The sequence below is a fragment of the Micromesistius poutassou genome, assembly GCF_964030765.1.
Source record: "Micromesistius poutassou genome assembly, chromosome: 20".
In the NCBI taxonomy this organism is placed as follows: domain Eukaryota; kingdom Metazoa; phylum Chordata; class Actinopteri; order Gadiformes; family Gadidae; genus Micromesistius; species Micromesistius poutassou.
This window is the reverse complement of record NC_140290.1, coordinates 14008132-14029444: the sequence shown is the minus strand read 5'-3', so window position 1 is coordinate 14029444 and position 21313 is coordinate 14008132. Positions and strand designations below refer to the sequence as shown.

The 21313-nt window shown below is 45.3% G+C and overlaps 1 protein-coding gene across 1 annotated transcript in view; it reads right to left on the bottom strand.

The window, feature by feature from the left end:
• The window catches only part of arhgef2a (Rho guanine nucleotide exchange factor (GEF) 2a), a 24163-nt gene continuing 2850 nt past the window's right edge, over positions 1-21313 (bottom strand). Inside the window, exons 2-23 of the mRNA XM_084484518.1 lie at positions 20315-20477; positions 17201-17268; positions 16956-17019; positions 16192-16324; positions 15785-15894; positions 13446-13589; positions 12434-12684; positions 11963-12088; positions 11675-11792; positions 11285-11358; positions 10084-10255; positions 9847-9923; positions 9149-9321; positions 8150-8217; positions 7557-7745; positions 6781-6879; positions 6617-6666; positions 6347-6382; positions 6185-6235; positions 5710-6024; positions 3425-3581; positions 1-2518 (exon numbers count right to left, since the gene is read on the bottom strand). Of these exons, the coding sequence (XP_084340644.1) occupies positions 2448-2518; positions 3425-3581; positions 5710-6024; positions 6185-6235; positions 6347-6382; positions 6617-6666; positions 6781-6879; positions 7557-7745; positions 8150-8217; positions 9149-9321; positions 9847-9923; positions 10084-10255; positions 11285-11358; positions 11675-11792; positions 11963-12088; positions 12434-12684; positions 13446-13589; positions 15785-15894; positions 16192-16324; positions 16956-17019; positions 17201-17268; positions 20315-20477 (2709 nt within the window). The 3' untranslated portion in view covers positions 1-2447. The remainder of the gene's footprint in view (positions 2519-3424; positions 3582-5709; positions 6025-6184; positions 6236-6346; positions 6383-6616; positions 6667-6780; positions 6880-7556; positions 7746-8149; positions 8218-9148; positions 9322-9846; positions 9924-10083; positions 10256-11284; positions 11359-11674; positions 11793-11962; positions 12089-12433; positions 12685-13445; positions 13590-15784; positions 15895-16191; positions 16325-16955; positions 17020-17200; positions 17269-20314; positions 20478-21313) is intronic.

Sequence of the window (21313 nt, the reverse complement as noted above, 5' to 3'; positions counted from 1 at the left end):
CCCCCCCCCTTTCCCAACTGACTGAAATGACCCGGAAGTATCTAAGTGGCAGCCATGATAAGAGCTGTTCTCTGTTCTCTAAATGCTAAGGAAAGCTGCTTCAATGCTTCCTTTCTCATCTCTGTTAGCATAGGGTTCTCTGGACCCTCCTCCTACCAAAGGAAAGGAGATAACGCCATCCCACAGTTCCTTGCAGCAGGAACATTTAAAGTGACGCACCAGTTCACGGAATCGAACTATCGACATGGCCGACCATTATTGTCATACAATCATACTAACTGGGATCCATGTTCATACATACGAGTGTGAGCATGAGCAAACAATCTCAATGTCAAATATTTGATTTCCCTTTTGTGAATGGAGCCTTCATTAAAGCAATTATTTCAATCCAACAAAATGTTAACAAAATGGAATTTTTCTCTGGGTTGTCCACGTTTATACAGCCTGCAAGAAACAAGGTGGTGAGAACGCAAGGGACAACCTGTCTAAGATTGCTTTTAGTTGTCCATTTTTGGAACATTAGGCGCAGTCTCATAGTGACGTAGCCTAGTGTAGGTGCAGTCTCTTAGTGACGTAGCCTAGTGTAGGTGCAGTCTCATAGTGACGTAGCCTAGTGTAGGTGCAGTCAGTCTCTTACCCCTGCACTGGTTTTTATGAAGTCCTTATGAATTCTCCTTCACCATGGAGGTCAAGGAGAGGACGTAGGACGTAACATTTTTGACTACCGGACAGCAGCCCAGTTTGCTCATTCAGAGGCAGGGTCAGGGAACTCAAACAGATATTCTCACAGATTCTAATACTAATTCAACTCAAATATACCTGCAAATATTACCTTCAGCAACTTGAATGTCCATGAGCTTAAATAGCCTGAATAACATGCAAATTCATGCAAAACTTGACTACTTATATAAAAAATATATTTTAATTTTGTGTTGTTATGAGCCCTCATCATCACATAAGCATACTCTGCACACTGACAAGCATCACGCATATTGTTTAGTTACAAAAAAAAAATGTTTCAGCCCACACCAACACCTTTCTGTGTGTTTAGAAGAGCTCGAAGGACAGCCAGTTAATACAGTCAGTAAGGAGCTAAGCGTTTTACTGGCACCAATGTTTCAGATTTGATTATTTCTAAACTTGACTGTTACGCTATTGGTTTACATTCTGGGTAGACTGGGAGTCCCAACCTCACGTTTTGAGGATGCACATGTAACAGTCCGATGTCATGTCCTCAATCAAAGTTAGTAGTTTGCTTCAGGAATAATTCACCCTAATATAAATGTATATCAATTATGGCTTCAACCATGACATCACAGCGCTACGTTTCCTGATGTCGGAATGGGAATAAAAATGGAAACCCTTTTCCCTGTTCAATGGGTCAATGCAGCAGATCTAGAGCGTACTAGACTCCGGGCTACGTGGGGGTGGACCTGTGGTCCACCTCTGCTCTCTCACGCAGGGCATTCAGGGTTTCAGTTCAATATAAATCATGCTATCTACAAGTCTTGCACATTTTTGGCAACATTTTTGATAATATTTAAACTAATTCATCTAAATGTAGAATTTTTGAACGGTTCAAAGGTAGGTTAGCATACAATGAAGGGATTTTAGATTTTAGATTACATTGTTCGGCAAATTATTTATTTAAGACAGAACACAACTGTTTATGTTTGTGCAAAGTTAAGTTGTGCAACACTACAGTTTTCAATGCAAAGTCATCCAGAATATTTGGTTCATCTTAAAGGTCCAGTGTGTAGAATTGAGGGGCATCTAGCTGAACGGACATGGCGGAAAATTAACATTCATAATTATGGTTTGTGTGTATAATAATATGTATAATCCCAATAAAATAAGGATTGTTGTGCTGTCGTTGCCTTAGGCTCAGCCCTTTATATCTACATGGGGAGCAGGTCCTCTTCCAAAGAGGGTGCCATTTTGCACCGCCATGGTACAGTAGCCCAGAAAGGACAAACTGCTCTAGAGGAAACATGTTTGGTTGGTTACAATCTGCCACCTCACCACTAGAGGCCACCTCACATTTACACACTGGCCCTTTAAGTATGTTTCAGATAAGTACAAAATCACACTGAAGTGTCCCCCTTCATCCATCCTTTCATTGATTAGATGCACAGCAAAAGTACAAAGCACCAGCAACAGCATAAAAACCTTTGCTAGCAATAGCATAGCATGTGTGGGTTATACCAATAACCCACACATGCTCATTACACCAGAGCAGCCTGGAAGTATCAACCTCGAAATGAAGACACATACACATTACACAATCTAGAAAATACCGCACAAATAACTCCACCTGTGCCGATCATGAAACGTCACACCTGCAGTCAGAAGAGGAGCTCCTCCTGGGCTGCGTCTCTTTTTAACCTCTTCTATTGTGCGGAGGACAGGGTTTAGGATAGGGGCCTTCAGCTGTCCGGACGGGCTTTTTAACAGGCAGAAGTTTTGGGCAGGCGAATTTCTACTCCGATTTCAGTCTCTTCTGGAATATCCTGAAGATCTGAAAAACACATCAACCCGTTTTATCATTGGTGGTATTTCATCAGTGTAATGTTAAAGGTGACATATTATACCACCAGGTGTGAGTGTGATTAGCCATTATACCGGCCTGGTGGTATAATATGTCACCTTCAATCTTTGTTAATTTATTGTTGATTCATGGCACACATCTAGAGTCTGTAGCTCATAGCTTGGTTGTAAAGTCGCCAAATCGAATTGTTATTTTTAGCATAACACAGCTGATTATATAATACTACCCTGAAGTTGCATTGTTTCTGGAAAGACACAGAAAAAGAAAGAGGGAAAGAAAGATCAAGAAAGACTGAAGGACGTTTGATGCGTGCAATCCTCCCGGGAAAGAATACCAAGCAACACCAATGCACTATGGGTAAATATTCAATGTGTACCATGTGAATTCAGGCAGGTGTTAAGAGCCAGTGTCTTCCTCCACAAAAATCAATGTCTTACATAAGGCATTGATTGATTGTTTCTGCATGTGTGTGTGTGTGTATGTGTGTTCTCAAAAAAAAAGTGTGTAGGTGTGCTTTGTAGAGCATTAAGTATGTCAAAAAGTATAATTCAGTAAAACACCATACTATGATAGTGACTGATGGTTCTCATGCATTCTGATCCATAGCATTGGCCAGCAGTCAAACATAAGAACCATGAGACTCAATCAAAGCACATTTTAATCAAACAAAATGGGACAGGCGATCCCTGCTGATAGAGTAGTTTTAACAATACCATGAAAAAATATAATATATCATATATTTATAATTTTATGTCTGTATGTCTTTGTATGTATTTTTTTTCGACTATGGACGTCGTTGTGTCCGGAATAAAGATTGATTGACTGATTGTAAGATGGAGCGTGTGTGCGTGGGGAACCGCGTGTGTGAACACTGACCCCTGGGACTCTCCGACCGCCCCGACGACCTCCTCTCGTCGTCCTCGGAGACCACCTCCTCCTCCTCTGCATCACTGCAGTCCTGCAGCTCGTCCGATTGGCCGCCTCGGCTGCTGGTGTCCGGCTCGTCCGTTCTGGACGTTTGCTTTGAGTGGAACTGAATCAGTCAACATGGAAGGGAAAAGTTACGTTAAAACATTATTTTAATGTCCCACATGTACAGTTGATATTCTAATTATATTCATTGCCGTAGAATAAAATCCACAGTTTATTACTCTAGTGTCCGTACCCCTTACTGGAAATCTATTTTCCAGAAAATTCTTTTGTCTGGGAAATCCCGGAAATATCTCCAGTCAAAAACGTTGCATGCAGTTAATTTTATACTTTATGCTAAGTTGTTGTTGTTTTTTACACACATTATACACTGTTCCTGGTGAATGTATACAAGGGGGTGAATGTATACAGCTTCTGGTTGGCACAGCTGAGGAAGTTCCCCGACCCAAACTCCCTCACTTTGACACTGGGAAGGGTTTTATTCTCTGGGAGATTGCAATGAAACCTTACTGGGGATCCACAACTATCTATCTGAACAATAAAAGCACCAGGTCTTGATAGATCATGTGCGACTCCCCAGCACCCACAAGCTACCTCCCTGCAGACCAGATAGGGTGAACCACGTCAGCCTGTCGATAGTGAGCTGAACAGCATCCTGAACGGACCTCCGGTCAAGGTGTACACCATGCAGCCTCCAGGACCTTACCCTGGCTGTCCTATCACTTAGCTCAATGCTCCGACGAATGGAGAGGATGGAAGATAGCTGATCTAAGGCTCCCATGAGGACCCCCTACCTCCAGGAAAGCTTCATCAAACATTGTTTGAACAAAGGGATCGTGAAGGAGGGCTCAGGATGCACTGACAGCCTCAAAGAGCTGGCTGGAGATGGAGGCGAGGGCAAAGAGCATGGCACACCAGGCCTCAGCATCTGATCAGGGATTCGGGGGGGGGGAGGGGATTCCTAAAATACCTAACCCGACAACCGTCTCCTCCAATAGGGAGGGACATGGAAGGGAAGAACCTGTGAAGTCCCTCCAGAGCGGGAGCATCACATTTCAACCACACTGCCCTGACTGCAATGCTAAAGGCCTCTTCCTGGGCTCACGTCCCAAGCAGAGTGTTAAGGTCTAATTAAAAGAAAAAATGAACTTTTGTGAACCACTCTGCAAATCTTGTTCTGTAAAAGGTGCTATACTAAATAACCTTTACCTAAGTTACTTGCTTTCAATCGCCATGGCTCATAGGGTTAAGGCAAACTAGTTAAGGTTAAGGTATAAAGTACATATTCTCAACAATTAAGGTAAAAAATGTACCTTTATTGTTTGGTTATGAATTATTATTATATGATTATGATATATGATTATATTCCTATGTCAACTATTCCGAACCGTCCTGAAATTGTTTGGCCGTAATAACTGACGGAACAATATTAAGTAGGGTTCACCATGTGGCTGGGGGCGAGATACAAGTCGTGGTGCGGTAAATATCTGCAGGATGGACTGGTCTTCTAGTGGTCATTCCAGACCGCTGAGGCCTCAATGACTCAATGTCTGTTCCTGTAGAAGGCTTAGGAGTGATCCTAGTCAGTACATAACACCCATTACAGAGTTCTGGGGGCACTTAGCTGGAATGAGGACTTGATTCAAATAAGGTAATTTGACACCGCAGCGTGTGACTTGACTTCATATTCACTACGCAATGTTTGTGTGATGTCAAATATCCATGGAAGCCTTCATTACTGCAAACCGGAATAGCCAGGATTGGTTGAGGGGGAATCAGGGAACCCTTTCCTCTGTGTATTCATTCTGCTGACATGCGCAAACTGTACCCGTCTCAAGCCAATGTTTTATTTGAACCCTAACCCTATTCAAACTGAATCGTCAAATACATAAAGATAATTCTTTAAGGGCTGCAAGTGACCATCACTTTATGTCCAGAAAGCCAAAGTGACCAGGTCAGTCAATAATAGAGAAATACAAAATCCATACAGCAAATAACTGCATCCCTGAAATATTTCACATAATTTCGCCTGTGCTTTAAACTTATGTACTCCATACTGACGGGGCAATACCTCAAAATACCCAAATATGTGAAATCAACAGACACGTGATAACCGCACAAAAACTGAATAAAACATCTGGCAAAAATCCCTGTTGAACTGTATGCATGAAGGAGCCCCAATAATCAACCATCACAGTCCAGCCTTTTGTCAATCACCCATCCGTCCCCACCTGCAGTGTGGACCCTGTGGGGCCCTCCTGAGGGGCCACCAGGCCGCGGACCTGCCTCTCCAGCTGGGCCCGGGCCTTCTCGCTGTCCCTCAGTCGGCCCTCGGCGCCCCGCAGCCGGCCCAGCTCCTCCTGCAGCAGGCTGTGCTGCCTCTGCAGCAGCGCCAGCTCCCCCAGGGCCGAGCCCGCCCCGCTCTCCCCCGGGCCCCCCTCCCGCGACAGGGAGCGCCACAGCCGGCCGGCGCCGCTGGAGCCGGCCCCGGGGCCCTCCTGCCACAGGCACAGCTCCAGGATGGAGTCTTGTTTGATGACGGCCCCCTGGATTATGGGGAGGGGCGAGGAAACAAATTGAACGAAGAAGTTAAAACCTGTCATCGCTCTCCCGTTCTCTTTCCAAGAAAATCCACAAACTGTAGACAACGATTCACGCTTCGATTCGTTTCCCCCCCCCCCCCCCCCGGGATCCAAGAGAACCAACCTGAAGAGCGTGAAGATAGGCACTGAGGTTCATGAGCCGATGGCAGATCTCCTGGAAGAGAGGAACAGAGGTGGCTTTGAACGCACCGCACTCAACCCTCCAGATAGCTCTCTGCACGACCACTGTCTTTAAAACACATCTTTAAGGCCTTGATCACTTTACCTCACTCCGTGGCTTGTCTCGATTCTGCTTATGATCCTTCAAAAGAAAAAGAAAAAATGTGAATGTAGCTTCAACTAACGTTGAGGATTTCAAGCACAGTTGAGGACTCAATGCCGTGGATTAAACGCCATTTAGTGAAAACCTTTAATATGTTACTTTGAGGTTCAAAAGTGAACATAATAAATACAGTTCACTACAAAGTGAAAACAATTAATAATTTCTGCTTTCAGTGCCCACATAACAAAAGGATTTCAACAGCCATGTACCGACCTTCACTGCGGAGGAATCATGCTCCCCATTGGCCAACATCTCCTGTCCATCTGAGCATGGGAAGAGACTTCAGTCACTCTGAGCCCTGTTTCACTCTTAACCATAAAGGTGTGGCGCGGATCAGGCTACTATTCTTTAGGTCATCAGACAACACACTAACGTACTGATGACGTGGGCTCCGATGTGATGGTGAGGGCAGTCGGTCACGTAGGAGAGGGGGATGTCCAGACTGACCCCCAGCAGCTGCTCACTCAGCATGTCCACTAGGGGGGGGGGGGGGGGGGGGGGGGATGTGAAACCAGAGGTGAGGCCGATAACAACAGAAGAGCCTGTCCCGAGGACCCGAAAATAAACGTTTATGTCATACGTTAGAACTTTGGCTATACGAGTCATGTTATTTCCTCCAACACATAGGCTCCATACACGTCTTTGTAGTGGAGAAAAGGGAAACATTTTGTGAATTGTTTATTTTAGACCCTGTCCCAATACCTCCCCTAACCCTAGATTTTTGCCCTAACCCTATATTTTGCGCGTTCTCGTGTAGGGGTAGGGTGTCCCATTACTGTAGGGAGCAAGGGGGAGTGCTATTTTGCCCTTTATAATCAACCCTCAAAACGTAGTGAGGTCCGATGCAGGCTTAAAACGAAAGTGGAAGATTTACTGTTGAGGGCACTTCAAACCAAGTGGAAGTTTTAAGGGGGGAGAAATGGGACAGGGCCTAAGTCTCTTTCTTCTTTCTTGTGTTTCTCTCACACATTTTATTATTTACATTTTTGCATTGTTGAAGCGAGCCTGAGACTCAAGCACTTCTCGAGTCTTAAAACGAAGGCATTCAAATTGACTACCGGTCCTCCAGTTTATTTTAAGGAATACACCGGTCCTTGGAACCCCGGCTCCAGACCCCTGTGAGCTGTGAGGTCCCCCCCCCCCGTGTGCATACCCTCTGCGATGGCGTCCAGCAGCAGCTTCTCGGCGCGCGGCGCCTGCGCCGTGTTGGCCCGGAACAGGTTGCGGGTGTTGATGGGCAGCGGGACCTCGCAGCCCCCGGTCACCTCGGCCAGGTCGGAGAACAGGGTGACCCTCTCCTGGAGCAGCTCCACCACCTCACGGTCCTTCTGCTGGATGTCCGCTGAGAGGGGTTCAGAACAAGAGACATGGGCAGGGAGAACAGGGAACACAGGTTGGTATTAGAGGTGACATGTTCTACCACCAGGTGTGTGAGTGTGATTAGCCGCTAGGAGCCGTTTGGAAAAGCTGCCTCTTCTGACATCATCACAAGTGTCCTACTGTGTGACGGATAGGGCAAAAAAATAAATGGCTTGCAACGGCTAATCACACCCACATCTGGTGGTATAATATGTCACCTTTAAGGATTTACTAAAGCCTTTTCATGGTATAAAAAAATAAATACTCATTTGTAAATATATGGAGATCCTGCCCTCTACTGGCAATTTGTCGAATAACGCCAAACTTGTTTGTAGAAATCTTGGTGACCTATTCATATAGGTCAACTTTGAGCTTGTGATTTCTGACCTTTGAGTCTCCTCAGGAGAGCCTTGTCCTCAGTCTCGATGAGTGGAAACTCTTCTCGTGAAGGGCAGCTGTGAAGGAACACGTACGGAAGGGAGCTTGTTTGTAGACAGTCTTTATTGTTGTTACAAGGCCTAGGCCCTATTACCTCACAGTGATCAACAAACACACGATTAAAGAATCTAAACAGGAGTCAGAACAGAAACACAGCCTGCGTGCACACAATGCAAAACAATCCAAGACAAGGCCAATCCAAAGGTCCCGTGGGGAGTGAGAAGACCGACCCCATGGCTCCGGATCTTTATTTGGCAAGAAGCTTCATTCAGAAGGATCACCTCCAAGCACAAGCGCTTTAAGAAAGGCCCCCTTTCTACCACAAACAACCATGGTGTCTCATGGTGATGTCATACATTTGAATTTGCTGTAGGCAAGACTGGGATCTTTTGTGTGATCGGTTAGAAACGCCATAGTGTGTGAGAATATCTGTTCAGGTTGCCTTCCTCTGTATGACACAATTTGGGTTTTAGATCGCCCCCCCCCCCCCCCCCCGGGCTCATTCCTGACCAATCAGAGCATCTTTACACTGAATGGTTCAAGGAAACCACCTGTCAATCCCAGGTGTGTGAAGCCAACAGTTGTCAATAGACCTCTGAAGAATAAGTCCCGCCTCCGAGGCTCCCGGTTCCCTGGGTCAAATCCAAAAAGCCAGTCGAAACTAGATGGAAAAAGTGTGTAGTTCCAAACGTGACGCAGCTTTTACTTGTTACCATGTTATCTCCCACAGACATTTGACCGAGGGAACCGGGAGCCTCGGAGGCGGGACTTATTCTTCAGAGGTCTATGGAGAGCGGGGGGGGGGATGTTTTTGGGTTGTTCATTTTGAAAATGTGGCGCTCTTCCACTCTAATCTGCTCTCTCTCTCCCCCCTTGACAGCTCTCCAACATGACCCACATGACCTCCAGAGCTGAACCCAGAGGGAACGCCGGGTTGGATGGACTCACTTGGTGACGGCGTGGTGGATCTCCCGCATCCAGACGTGTTTATCGTCCCTGGAGGCGGCGTGCAGCTCGTACATCTCGGGGGGGGAGGAGTCGCTGATCAGGAACATGCCCCGCTCCTGGCTGGCGATGTCCCGTATGATGAGCCCGTGAAGGGAGAGCACGGCGGGCTTGTCCTGAAGCCGAGAACGCCAGAGAGAGAGAGAGAGAGAGAGAGAGAGAGAGACGGGGAGGAGGGAGAGGAATCAAAGGAGAGGGAGAAGGAAAGGTGGAGCGAGAGAAAGTAAGAAGACAGCAGCGAGCAAGCCCTTGTCATTTTAGATTTACATGCAGGGGATTTTGCTGACGCTTTTATCCAGAGCGACTTACAACCAGTCAATCACACGTTCACACACCGACGGCGGAGTCAACCACACAGGGCGACAGCCAGCTCGTCAGGAGCAGGCAGGGTGAGGCGTCTTGCTCAGGGAGACCTCGACACTCAGGGGATCGATCTAGCAACCTTCCGGTTCACAGTCAACCCGCTCTACCTCCTGAGCTACTGTCTCCCCCAAATTCGTCAATTGTCATTGATTTGAGACTTTAATTAATTAGGGATGGATGAATTAGTCTTACTACTAGTATGCTTGGTACAGTTTTGTGGATCCTTCCTGGTTGTCATTTTGTTCAAAGGTTACAAAGATCGAGATGTGTTTTCTTACCACACATGGGAAGATGTACCGCTGGTCTTTCTCCTGCAGGAAAACCAGGACATCTGCCATTAGTAGAACCTGCACATCTGTGTTTACACACACACACACGCACACACGCACACGCACACACACACACACACGCACACAGACACACACACACACACACACAGCGTTAGGCGTATCTGATCGACGTTTACAAATCTCTGCCTTACATCCGGGGTGATTCCCGGGCGTGGCGGTGCGTACCTTTGAGCCGGGACCCCGGGTTCTTCCAGAGCAGCGCCCCCTCGTGGACCAGCCTGCGGCGGAGCAGCTCGCTGGCCCGGAACACGGCCCCGTCCCGGACCTTGGTCTCGGCCCGTGGGTCCAGCTTGGCCTGGATCTCCTGCAGCCTGTGGGTCCGCTCCAGCTCCACCACCTGGGGGCGCAAGAGGACCAGGGGGTCACTGCACACCTCTCCATGGCCTTTAGAGTTATTAGTGTGTTAACCCGCCCACCACCTGGGGGTGCATGAGTTAGAGGGCCAGCGTCACTGCACACCTCTCCATGGCCTTTAGAGTTATTAGTGTGTTCACCCCCGTCCACCACCTGGGGGCGCATGAGTTAGAGGGCCAGCGTCACTGCACGCCTCTCCATGGCCTTTAGAGTTATTAGTGTGTTAACCCGCCCACCACCTGGGGGCGCATGAGTTAGAGGACCACTGCACACCTCTCCATGGCCTTTACCGTACGTTCACACCAGAAGCGACGGGGCGACGCGACTCCATACAAAGTCAACGTAGAGACGCGTATCAGGCGACTTTTGTCGCTAGAAAAACCGGAGTGAACCGCAGCATGGAGGAGAAAGTGATTGTTGCCGTTTGCGACTCCCGGAGCTCTATATATAATATTATATGATATTATATAATATAATATATAAATATCTATTTAATATAATATATAATATCACAGCCAAAAGCTGTGTGCGCCTCCGGATGATGTTATGAATAGACCGTGTCGGCTTCTCTGGGACTTCCACAACAACTCAACTTCCTCATACACGCGCGGCTACATTTGCCTGATAAAACTCAAAGCACAAATCACATACAGGCGACCGATGTGTTGTTTGGTGTGAGCGTACAGTTAGAGCTATTAGTGTGTTCACCCGTCACACCAGCTGGGTGCGCACGGTGCTACTGGGGTCACTGCACACCTCCCCGCGGCCTTTAGAGTTATTAGTGTGAATATGAGTATCAGCATTCACTGGACTGGGCTCACTCACACACACACACACACACACACACACCTTTCCATTGCCTTTAGAGTTATCAGTGAGGGTACAGACTGACTGACTACAACATGATTTTCTGTTTATGCTTTCAATAACGTCCACCTTATCTCTATTTTTTCGATATGTTTTCACAAAGACCTTGATCCATTTGAATGATAATCCCTCTGAATCAGTGTACCTGGTTGTCAATGGAACTGAGCAGTTCCTTGATGGAGGAGAGCGCCTGGGCCAGCAAGGACGCTTCTTCACTGTCTGCAGACCAAGAGGAGAAAGAGGGCAGACAGGACTTAAAACATTGCTCAAAGCTTCCCCTCCAAAGTGATGATGAAGCTCATTTTGACCTCCTGACTAATCCATCGCTGTGGACTTATCAGAGAGAACTGGGAAAAAGTTTTGTTTCAAAGCTTAACGTACAGTGTTTCCATTGTATGTAACATCAGATATCATGGAAAAGAAGTCCCACCGCACCATTCTTGAAATGAATGTTCGTCTGACCAGGGTGGACACGTTAACCCGGGTGCACTGTGGACTGTGTGTTTTCTGTCTGGGCTTCAGGGGGCAGCCTTACCGTTAGTGTTGTCCAGAATGCGCTGGAGGAGGACGGGGTACTTAGTGATTCTCTGGGTGACCAGCAGGATACATTCTTGGACACCGTGTCGACGTAAGAGGTTCCCTCGACTCACCCGCTACACCGACCCCAGAGAGGGAGAGACACAACGTGATGAGGGAGAGTATCTCCACGGCAAACTGGAACCTTCGTTTAAAACATCACACCTTGAGGAAGACAGAAACCCATTTGCGCTGGTGTACATATAACACTATTGTATGTATTTAAAATGGTTGCCTCAATACTGACCCGTATAAAGTACTGGAACTTCTTGTCTTTGGCGAGCAGCTCCTTGTATAGTTTGACAGCCTTCAGGTGGCGACTGCAGAACTCAGCATACGTCTTCCTCATCTCATCTGCACACTGACCTGAGAACTGGTGGACAAAGGCGCACACACACACACCATACACACACACACACACAAACCCAAACACAAGTATACACACACACGCATGTACGCACGCACGCACACACACACACACACACACACACACACACACACACACACACAAATAGACACACACATGTATACACACACACACACACACACACACACACACACACACACACACACACACCTCAGATGAATTTGGATTTGGGATTTTCAGTTCCAGTAATGCTCCATCCATACATAACCGCTGAAAAAGCAGCCTTCTTGTGCTTTTTTTTCTCCACCCCCCCCCCCCCCACCGCCCACACGCGAGCCCCTGGTTCCTCACCTGCTCCAGCAGCACGTCGCCCAGCTGGAGGATGGTGAAGTTGTAGGTGGAGCCGGCCTGCAGGCTGTAGTTGCGACGCAGGATGAGCTGCGCCAGGAAGCGCGAGTGCAGCAGCAGCAGCTGGTCCAGGCAGGGGAAGAGGACGTGCACGGTGCCCGGGTCCAGGCCCACGTCCTCCAGCATGCCCTGGCGGAACACGTGGTCCATGATGCGCAGCGTGCGCATGTGGTGCAGCTCCGTCTGGATGAGCTCTGAGGAGGTCCAAGGCACAGGTCACATGTGTAAGGGATAAGGTATAGAACGCCGGTCATTATCGGGAAATAAGCCCCGACAGGGCGAACAGGACTCGCTTCGCCCTGAAGGGGCTTATTTTAGATAATGACCGGCGACGTTTTATACATTATCCCGCTTATTACAACAATACAACAAATAGCTGGAATAAACTCCCTGAGGATTTAAGACTTGCCCAAACTCTGACAGCTTTTAAAATAAGACTGAAGACCTTTGTTTGCTTTAGCTTTCTGCTAAATCTTAAATCTACAATGCTTCTATTTTTTATTTTATTAGTAAATTTGCCTTTATTTTCTCACTTTCTAAAATGCATTTTTATTAACTCTGCCTTTCTAAAATGTTTTTTTTTTAACTTTGCCTTTATTTTCTATCTATTTTACTTTTTACTTATCTATTATTTTATTTTATTGTATGACAATGTTTATATGTGAAGCACTTTGAGTCTGCCTTGTGTATGAAAAGTGCTATATAAATAAAGTTGCCTTGCCTTGCCTTGCCTTATTACTAAAAAATAACTTCATTATATGGTATGGTCATTATATGCTTAGCAACGGTCATTATTGAAAAATAATTCACCACCGGAAGTCGGGAAGGCCCATGCAAGTGAACCCGGAGCGTTCCACAGCGTTGAGAAGAGCCGTGTAATAAATATATTAAAATCGTATGCGTCGCACGCATGCAAAGAAATAACGAGAGGCAAAGGGGGAGACGTTGCCCTCACCGTAGATGACATCCTGCCTCTTGATCACGTCTTTGCGGTGCGCCTGCAGGTAGCTGGTGTCCACCGCCATGCTCCAGGAGTCGGCCTCGAAGTCCCGCTCCTCGATGTCCAGCTCCTCCAGCATGGACATGTAGTAGGCCTCTCCTGAGGAACAGGAACACTGCCATGAAAACACACGGCTGGAAACCATTCTTTACTACGCCAAACCAAGGCTTATTTTTGGAAGCCCTGTGATGGAACTGAACGGAAATCCTTGATTCACTTTAATTGATGTTATCAAGCGTTATCAATGTGTACTAAGCATCAGAAAATGATGTTCCAAGAATTGTAATCTCACATGATCGATTTCCTTCCCCTCCTTCCATCCCGATTCAATAGGTTGTCTGTTTTCCCTCCTAGCGATGCAGCCAAGAGGGTTACCGTACACTCAGTCAGGCCACTCACGTTACAGCCACTGTCACTGTTTCCGACTTTGAGGAAGTACACACTATCCAACACAGCAAGGGGGGTAGGGAATCAAACCACACCCCTACCCTCAGTCTTTCAAGACTTTCAAGCCGTGTTGGAGATGTCTAATGAAGGGGTCATATTTGTCAATTTGACATTTAATCAACTTTCATGTCAGAAATACACCTTATTATTCTCCCACTGTACATTGCTGCAGCAACTCTTTCAAAACATGAATAACCATAGGCTTATTAATAATGTAAGGTGCGACTGAAGGCCCCAAGCCAGGTTGACCAATAGCAATAGATCTACCAATCGATCACGAGTGGTTTGTCGTGGTTTCATCCGAGGCTGAGTGATGTAACTTCTAGCCAGGCGCATTGGAATGCTATAAAAAATTCTAATGAGTCACTATTCACACATTGAGTAGGTGTGAGTACCCCCATTCCAATTACTTGGAGAGCACGTCCTTTCTTGTAACTTGCTAGCCTCTCTCCTTCTCCTTCAAGTCAGTTACCTTGATGGCATTAAAGGGCCCACACACAGCCCAGACTCAAACCAGCGGAACAACTGCCTTCATCCGACCACTCCGTTGCCTCTTGCCTGACCCATCAGCAGAAAAGTTGCATTGAAACATACCACGAAGACTACTGCCGACGACACAGTAGTGCGTACCTTCTGCGCTTGCGCGAGATGCAATAATTCTCCTTAACATCGGGTGGCGCTAGTCTCGTGGCGCTAGTCCTCCCCACACACTGCGCTGATTCGCTGGTTGTGTTCTAGCAGCACACCACCAATCAGAGTAGCCAATGGCTCCAATCCTCCAAGCCAACGCTCTCAGACTTTGCAAGTTGAATCGGACCGGACACCGTCCGCGCGGTTCCAAATGCTTCCAACACAGCTGAACACATCAAACTGATTTGTTCCCGAACTGGTCCGAGCCTCCCCAAACGTTTCAGAACGGTTGGGCCGGTGTGTTCCGCGCTTTAGGGCTCAGATGGGGGGATTTCCTTATTGTCCTCAGGCGGCACATGTTTGGCTCCCTCTGCTAACATGTTCAAGGCTCAAGGGTTCAAGGCTTCATGGTCTTACTCCATTCACCTCACAAATCAGACTGGACATTATTAATCTTAAGTCTGATACGAGGTGGGTACAAGGATACAAGGTGTAGCTCCGCTCCTTTCAGCTTTTGCTTTCAGGACGAGCCCCACACAAGTTCTGCGATAAAAGGGCAGAGTGCTCGATCCGAGATGAGGTCACTATAAATGTCCAGCTCTTTATTCTAAGATGATGTCACTTGAGATCCGATGCTCCATCTTCAGCTAACCTTTGGTTCAGTTTGCGCTGTCTGTTAATGCTATTGAAGGCGTTTGCTTGACCGCTTGTTATACATATATATATCTACAATTGCAGATATATATATATTTTTTTTTTACTAAATGCCGACATACTTTACAACCTACTTTATGCATGTAACCTCCCCAGGAATCCCTTTGAAATCTGCATTTATTGATTGTTTCTTTAATTTACAAATTTACAAATTTACAAAATTTAAAATCTAAACAAATCATAAAAGATCTGAAAATCAACATGAATATTAATCGGTTAACAGAGAAAAAATCCCTTGCACAGTCGATTGAACATCTACCAATCAGATCTGCTCAATTCTCCCCGCCTTCCGCCGTTACTCGGCGGTTTGGGAGCTGACCGCCTCCTGGCCTTGTGTTGCTGGGATACCAAAGAAGGATATACATCCTCCTACCCTGCATTATATACGGTTTGTGGCCCACAGGTTCAGTATACACACTGAATGTTCTTTTGATGAGGTCTTTTGTTAGAGGGGTTTCTCATGTGTAGTCGTTGGTAAAGGTTGCAGCAGTCTTATTACCTACCCTCGTCATTCAGCGACTCCATAGAGATGGCCCGGTTCCTGAAGTTCAGCGAGTCCGTGGACTGGGAGAGTATCCTGCGCAGGCCCATGGGGGAATCGTCATTCAGGTTCCTACAGCCAAGGCGCACACACACACACACACACACACACACACACACACACACACAGAAATGCCTGAAATCAACCTTCATATCGACACCGTCATGTGCCCAAGACCATTATTTGATTCTAGAAACATGCTGTATTTCCTTATAGCATCAGTATCAGTAGTTACATTTAAAGGGCCCACTCCTCTAGACACGTCTGCAGACATCCTAATGTTGCATCCTAAAGTTCTCCAACGATTGGTGAACGGAGCGTGTCCCCCCTTTAGCTAGAAGCTAAGAGCCATCCTAAAGCGGGACTCACCCGGCGATGTTGTTGGTGGACACGCTCTTGGCCAGGGAGAGGGTGGAGCGTCCACGCCGCGAGCCCAGCAGCGACTGGCGGATGCTGTCCGAGTGGTAGACGGCGGAGCTGGGCCTCTCCCGCCTCACGGTGGCTGCAGAGGAACAAACAGGGCGTTTTTCTACACCTGCTGCTTCCACGATTACTCTTTTTTTTTATTGTATATGCTACCGTTCAAAGGTTTGGGGTCACCCAGACAAATTGATCTTCCATGAGAACTCACACTTTTATTCAACAGTTTTCGGCTGTGCTAACATGATGGCACCAGGGTTTTCTAATCATCAATTAGCCTTTGAACACGATTAGCTCAACAACGTACCATAAGAACACAGGCGTGATGGTCGATAGATATTCCATTATAAATCAGCCAACTAGAAGTCATTTAGCACAATAACAATGTCAAGACTGTATTTGTGATCAATTTCATCAGCTGTGCTTTTCTTTAAATTATAAGGACATTTCTAAGTGGCCCCAAACTTTTGAACGGTAGTGTATAACTTGCTGTAGTTCTGTCCCACCATATCAGTGTCTTATCTTGAGATAGTAATAAGATAAACTAACAGCGAACCGATGAGTCAGGGCGTAATGCGATGAGTATAGATGGCCGCCGCTGATGTGGAATCCGCTATGGTGACAGTTTTAAAGTACGGACGGTATAGCGTCCCTTTTTAATGTCAGGCTGGTGTGCGTGTGTTTGAGAACACTATGTGTCAAAAAGGACTTACTTTTAGTGCGTAGGTTGACATTCTGCATGGATGAGTTATTTCGCGTCTGTGCCATCTTCTGCTGCTGTAAGGTGATAACGGACAGATCTCAGGATGCAACACAGACACCGTGTTTACAGAGATTATTAACTTTCATAGCACATAACCAAGATGAATTAGATGAGGTCTAAAGTGAAGTGAGGCGAGTTTACTGGTGAACAGAGACGCAGTGTAGCTCAAGGTTGACCGTTTGCATTGTCTCTTACCCGCTGTTTCATCTTAACACAGTTGAGCAGGGTGTCTCGACAGCGGTTGTGGATGGTAACGTTGCAGGCTTGGAGAGAAAATTAAAAAAACCACAGGAACCACAAGTATGAGGTGTCTTTGAGAAATGTCTTTCTCAACATTTCTCAAGGAAGTAAAGCAAACAAAGCCATTTCAAAATATAAACATATTTGATACAAGTTTTACCGTACTAAAACTGTTTCTTACTATTGCTCTGCACTCTTTTGGTTTGAACATTAATCTTTTTGAAGCATAAATGCAATCGATTGGGTAAAAGGTGGACAAAAGGATTTTCAAAAAAATTATCAACATGGGGGTCATAGACCTACAGAAAGAGGTGCAATTAGTGACCTAAGCATTGTTGACACTCGCGAATGAGCTAGAGACCGCTTTGGTAACCCTTCCTTTTACGGTACACTATTTACCAGGTATTTACCTAGTAATATTATGGTACTTTCTAGCTTATTATTTGGTATTTATAAGGTATTTACCAGGTTTACCGTAAAAGGAAGTGGTGCCTCTTTCCATGGTATTACCAGCCTCTTACCAAACATTTAGCCTACTGTCATTTTTACATTCAGTCAGCTTGAGAACTCTACCAGGTTGTTACAGCAACATTACCAGGTTAAACATTGCTACTTTCCTGGTCAATACCAGGCTCTTACCAAACATTTACTGTCATTTTTACATTCAGTCGACTAAAACTTCTACCAGGTGGGTACAACAACATTACTAGGTTAAACATTGCATTTTCCTGGTAACTAAGATGAAACAGTATTTTATAATTAACTTTTATTAATCTAAATAAACCAACAAATATTAACCAAATATAAACCAATACATAAACAACACACTACAAAAATCACACAAAACACTACAACAACAACCCTAAGAATTCTAAATTTGGGTGCTATGGGCAGCAACATACATTTTTGCTACTATTTTCTATATTTTGGTGATATGGGCAGCAGCTCTTCATTCTTTTTCATTGCTTTAATTTTGCTGACCACTTCTTCATTGCCTTCCAAGGAGGCCTCATATCTGTGGAGGACATCTTTCGGATTCTGCACTACAAGAGAGTTTTCAATCACTATAACAAATCGTTGTGTATTAACACTAACCTTTTAAGGTTAGCCAAATTGTTAGTACACACGGGCAATTACACCCGACTGTCGGACTGCTGAGTCCGACTGCTGAAGTGTACTGACTGACCTGTACTCTGTTGTCGTGCGGTAAACGAGGGGCGTTCAAGGACCGTTGGAAAGTTGATTTTTTTTCAGCCTAGTGACGCCACTGCTGTATACCAGTTTAGTCAAGGTTGACCTAAAGTCTGAACACTGCTCCCCATTTTCGTCTGATAACCAATTTGCTAAACTGTTGAGGTGTGTGTGTGTGTATGTGTGTGTGTGTGTGTGTGTGTGTGTGTGTGTGTGTGTGTGTGTGTGTGTGTGTGTGTGTGTGTGTGTGTGTGTGTGTGTGTGTGTGTGTGTGTGTTTAGTGTGGGTGTGTGTGTGTCTGAGTGTGTGTATTTAGTATATGTGTGAGCGTGAATGTGACTATGTGTGTGTGTGTATGTGTGTGTGTGTGTGTGTGTGTGTGTGTGTGTGTGTGTGTGTGTGTGTGTTTGTGTGTGTGTAACGTAACAACCCTCTGTAACAACCTGGTAGAGTTCTCAAGCTGACTGAATGTAAAAATGACAGTAGGCTAAATGTTTGGTAAGAGTCTGGTAATACCATGGAAAGAGGCACCACTTCCTTTTACGGTACAGTTTCATCTTAATTACCAGGAAATTAGGGAAGCTTAACTTGGTAATGTTGCTGTGCCCACCTGGTAAGTACATTGTTTGAAAGCAAAAATGACGGTAAATCTGTGGCAAAAGCCTGGTAAAATAGAAAGCGACAGATAATTGATGGGTAAAATGGACCTATTCCCATGACTAATAACCAAACAATGCGGAAACATTAATAGTTACTACAGTATTTCTTACCGTATAAATACCAAATAATAAGCTTGAAAGTCCCATAATATTACTAGGTAAATACCTCATAAATACCAAATAAAGAGCTTGAAAGTACCATAATATTACTAGGTAAATACCTGGGAAAGTACCATAATATTACTAGGTAAATACCTGGTACATACCTCATAAATACCAAATAAAATAAATACCTGGGAAAGTACCATAATATTACTAGATAAATACCTGGTAAATACCTCATAAATACCAAATAAAAACTTGAAAGTACCATAATATTACTAGGTAAATACCTGGTAAAGTACCATAATATTACTAGGTAAATACCTGGTAAATACCTTATAAATACCAAATAATAATCTAGAAAGTACCATAATATTACTAGGTAAATACCTGGTAAATAGTGTACCATAAAAGGAAGGGTTACCACCGCGTTCATATGAAAGAGGGCCTTGAGGACTACCTAAATGATCCACACCGGGGGTGTAGCCCTACAGAAAGTGATGTAATTAGCAGATGACCCAGGGGACAAGTACAAGAGAGTGAGCTAGCTTACTCCCAAGTCATTTTATGCCCCTGTAGATGATGTGTTTTTTGTATCTACTGATGACGTTCCAACGACCATTAGGATAACTTCCTGTAGTACTACAGCCACCAAATTGATAATCCTATATGTCATTGAGGCCCTCTCTCATATAAAACAGACCCCGGGTCTTTTAATGCCAAAAGCTACCTTCAAATATACATCTCTCACTGAGGTTGAAATGAATGAATGAATCTATTTTGTTTACGCAGAAACCAGAAACTTGACATTAAATGTGATGTATTGCTGGTATCTTCGAACAGCAAACAGGGCCGCTGGACCGCTAAAACACTCATACGGGTCGTTTTGGGTTGACATTGACCAACAACCTAGTCTGCGGTTTAGGGTGGAGATCCCAAACCACCTTCAGATTGACCTCAGATTGATTCTCTGATACATCAGCTCATCCTTTAGATACTCAGCGGTAAAACATGAACAGCTCCTTTGGTGCATCGCAATGCCATTCCACAGTTCAGTGTAAAAACATGAGCATGCATTGCACAGGACACAAAGTAAGGAGGAACCGTTGTTACTCACTGGGGCAGCTGAGGGCCTCCTTGGCCGTGATACTTTTGTTGCAGGCGGAGCAGAGGGTGGTTCCTGAGACCATGAGCGAGGTGAACAGGTGGCCGTTGCTGTAGCGTGACTCCCGTTCGCGTGCCTCTATCTCTCGCTCCCTCATGCGTTCCTTCTCCTTGTTCTAGAAGGATGAAAAAGGCTTTTAGCTGTTTGTCACAGGAATGGTAAGCAGCGTGATCAACAACGACAACAAGCCATTTGAGAAACAATCATGCATTTATATTCTCCTAGTCTCATTGTGGAATTTATTTCCATTTTTAAAGCAGGTGCCACACACAGCTATTTACCTACCATTCAAATATGTGTAACCCTCAATTACATATAAAGGAATAGTGAGTCATCCGTTTGCATCGGGTGGCCTTTTCAACCACTGCTATCAACATCACATTATTAAAACATGGTTTTATTTAGTGTAGGACATATTACTGTGATGGTCCATTGTCCGGCCTAGATAATTCATTCTCCTTTCCATCAATGGCTCCCAATCATTCCTTTAAGCTATGCATGGTGTAGCACCTGAAGAAATGTATGATTTTATTGGCCATCATTTTTTTTGTACAAAATGTTCTTGTTGATGTTCTGATTGAGACATTTTATATATACACACACACACACACACACACACACACACACACACACACACACACACACACAAAAAGTAAATGATATAGCATTGACAGCTGACTCTTTGTTTGCATCCTGCAGAGGAAGTAGCCGGCTAAGACTTCCTCTTTTCAAAGCGGCAGTAGGGAAAGGAAGTTGTTACCAAGGCAACACGAAAAGGGAGGGGTGTACCACAAGCAGACAAATGTACACACAATGGGCTGTTGCACAATCTGAAATGGCTCGATAAATTCATAAACAACAGCAACAAGTTTAAAATGCCTTGACTATAAATTACTCTATAATAGTGTATCTGACTCAAAAAGTTTGTGAATCATAAGAAGACATCTCAAA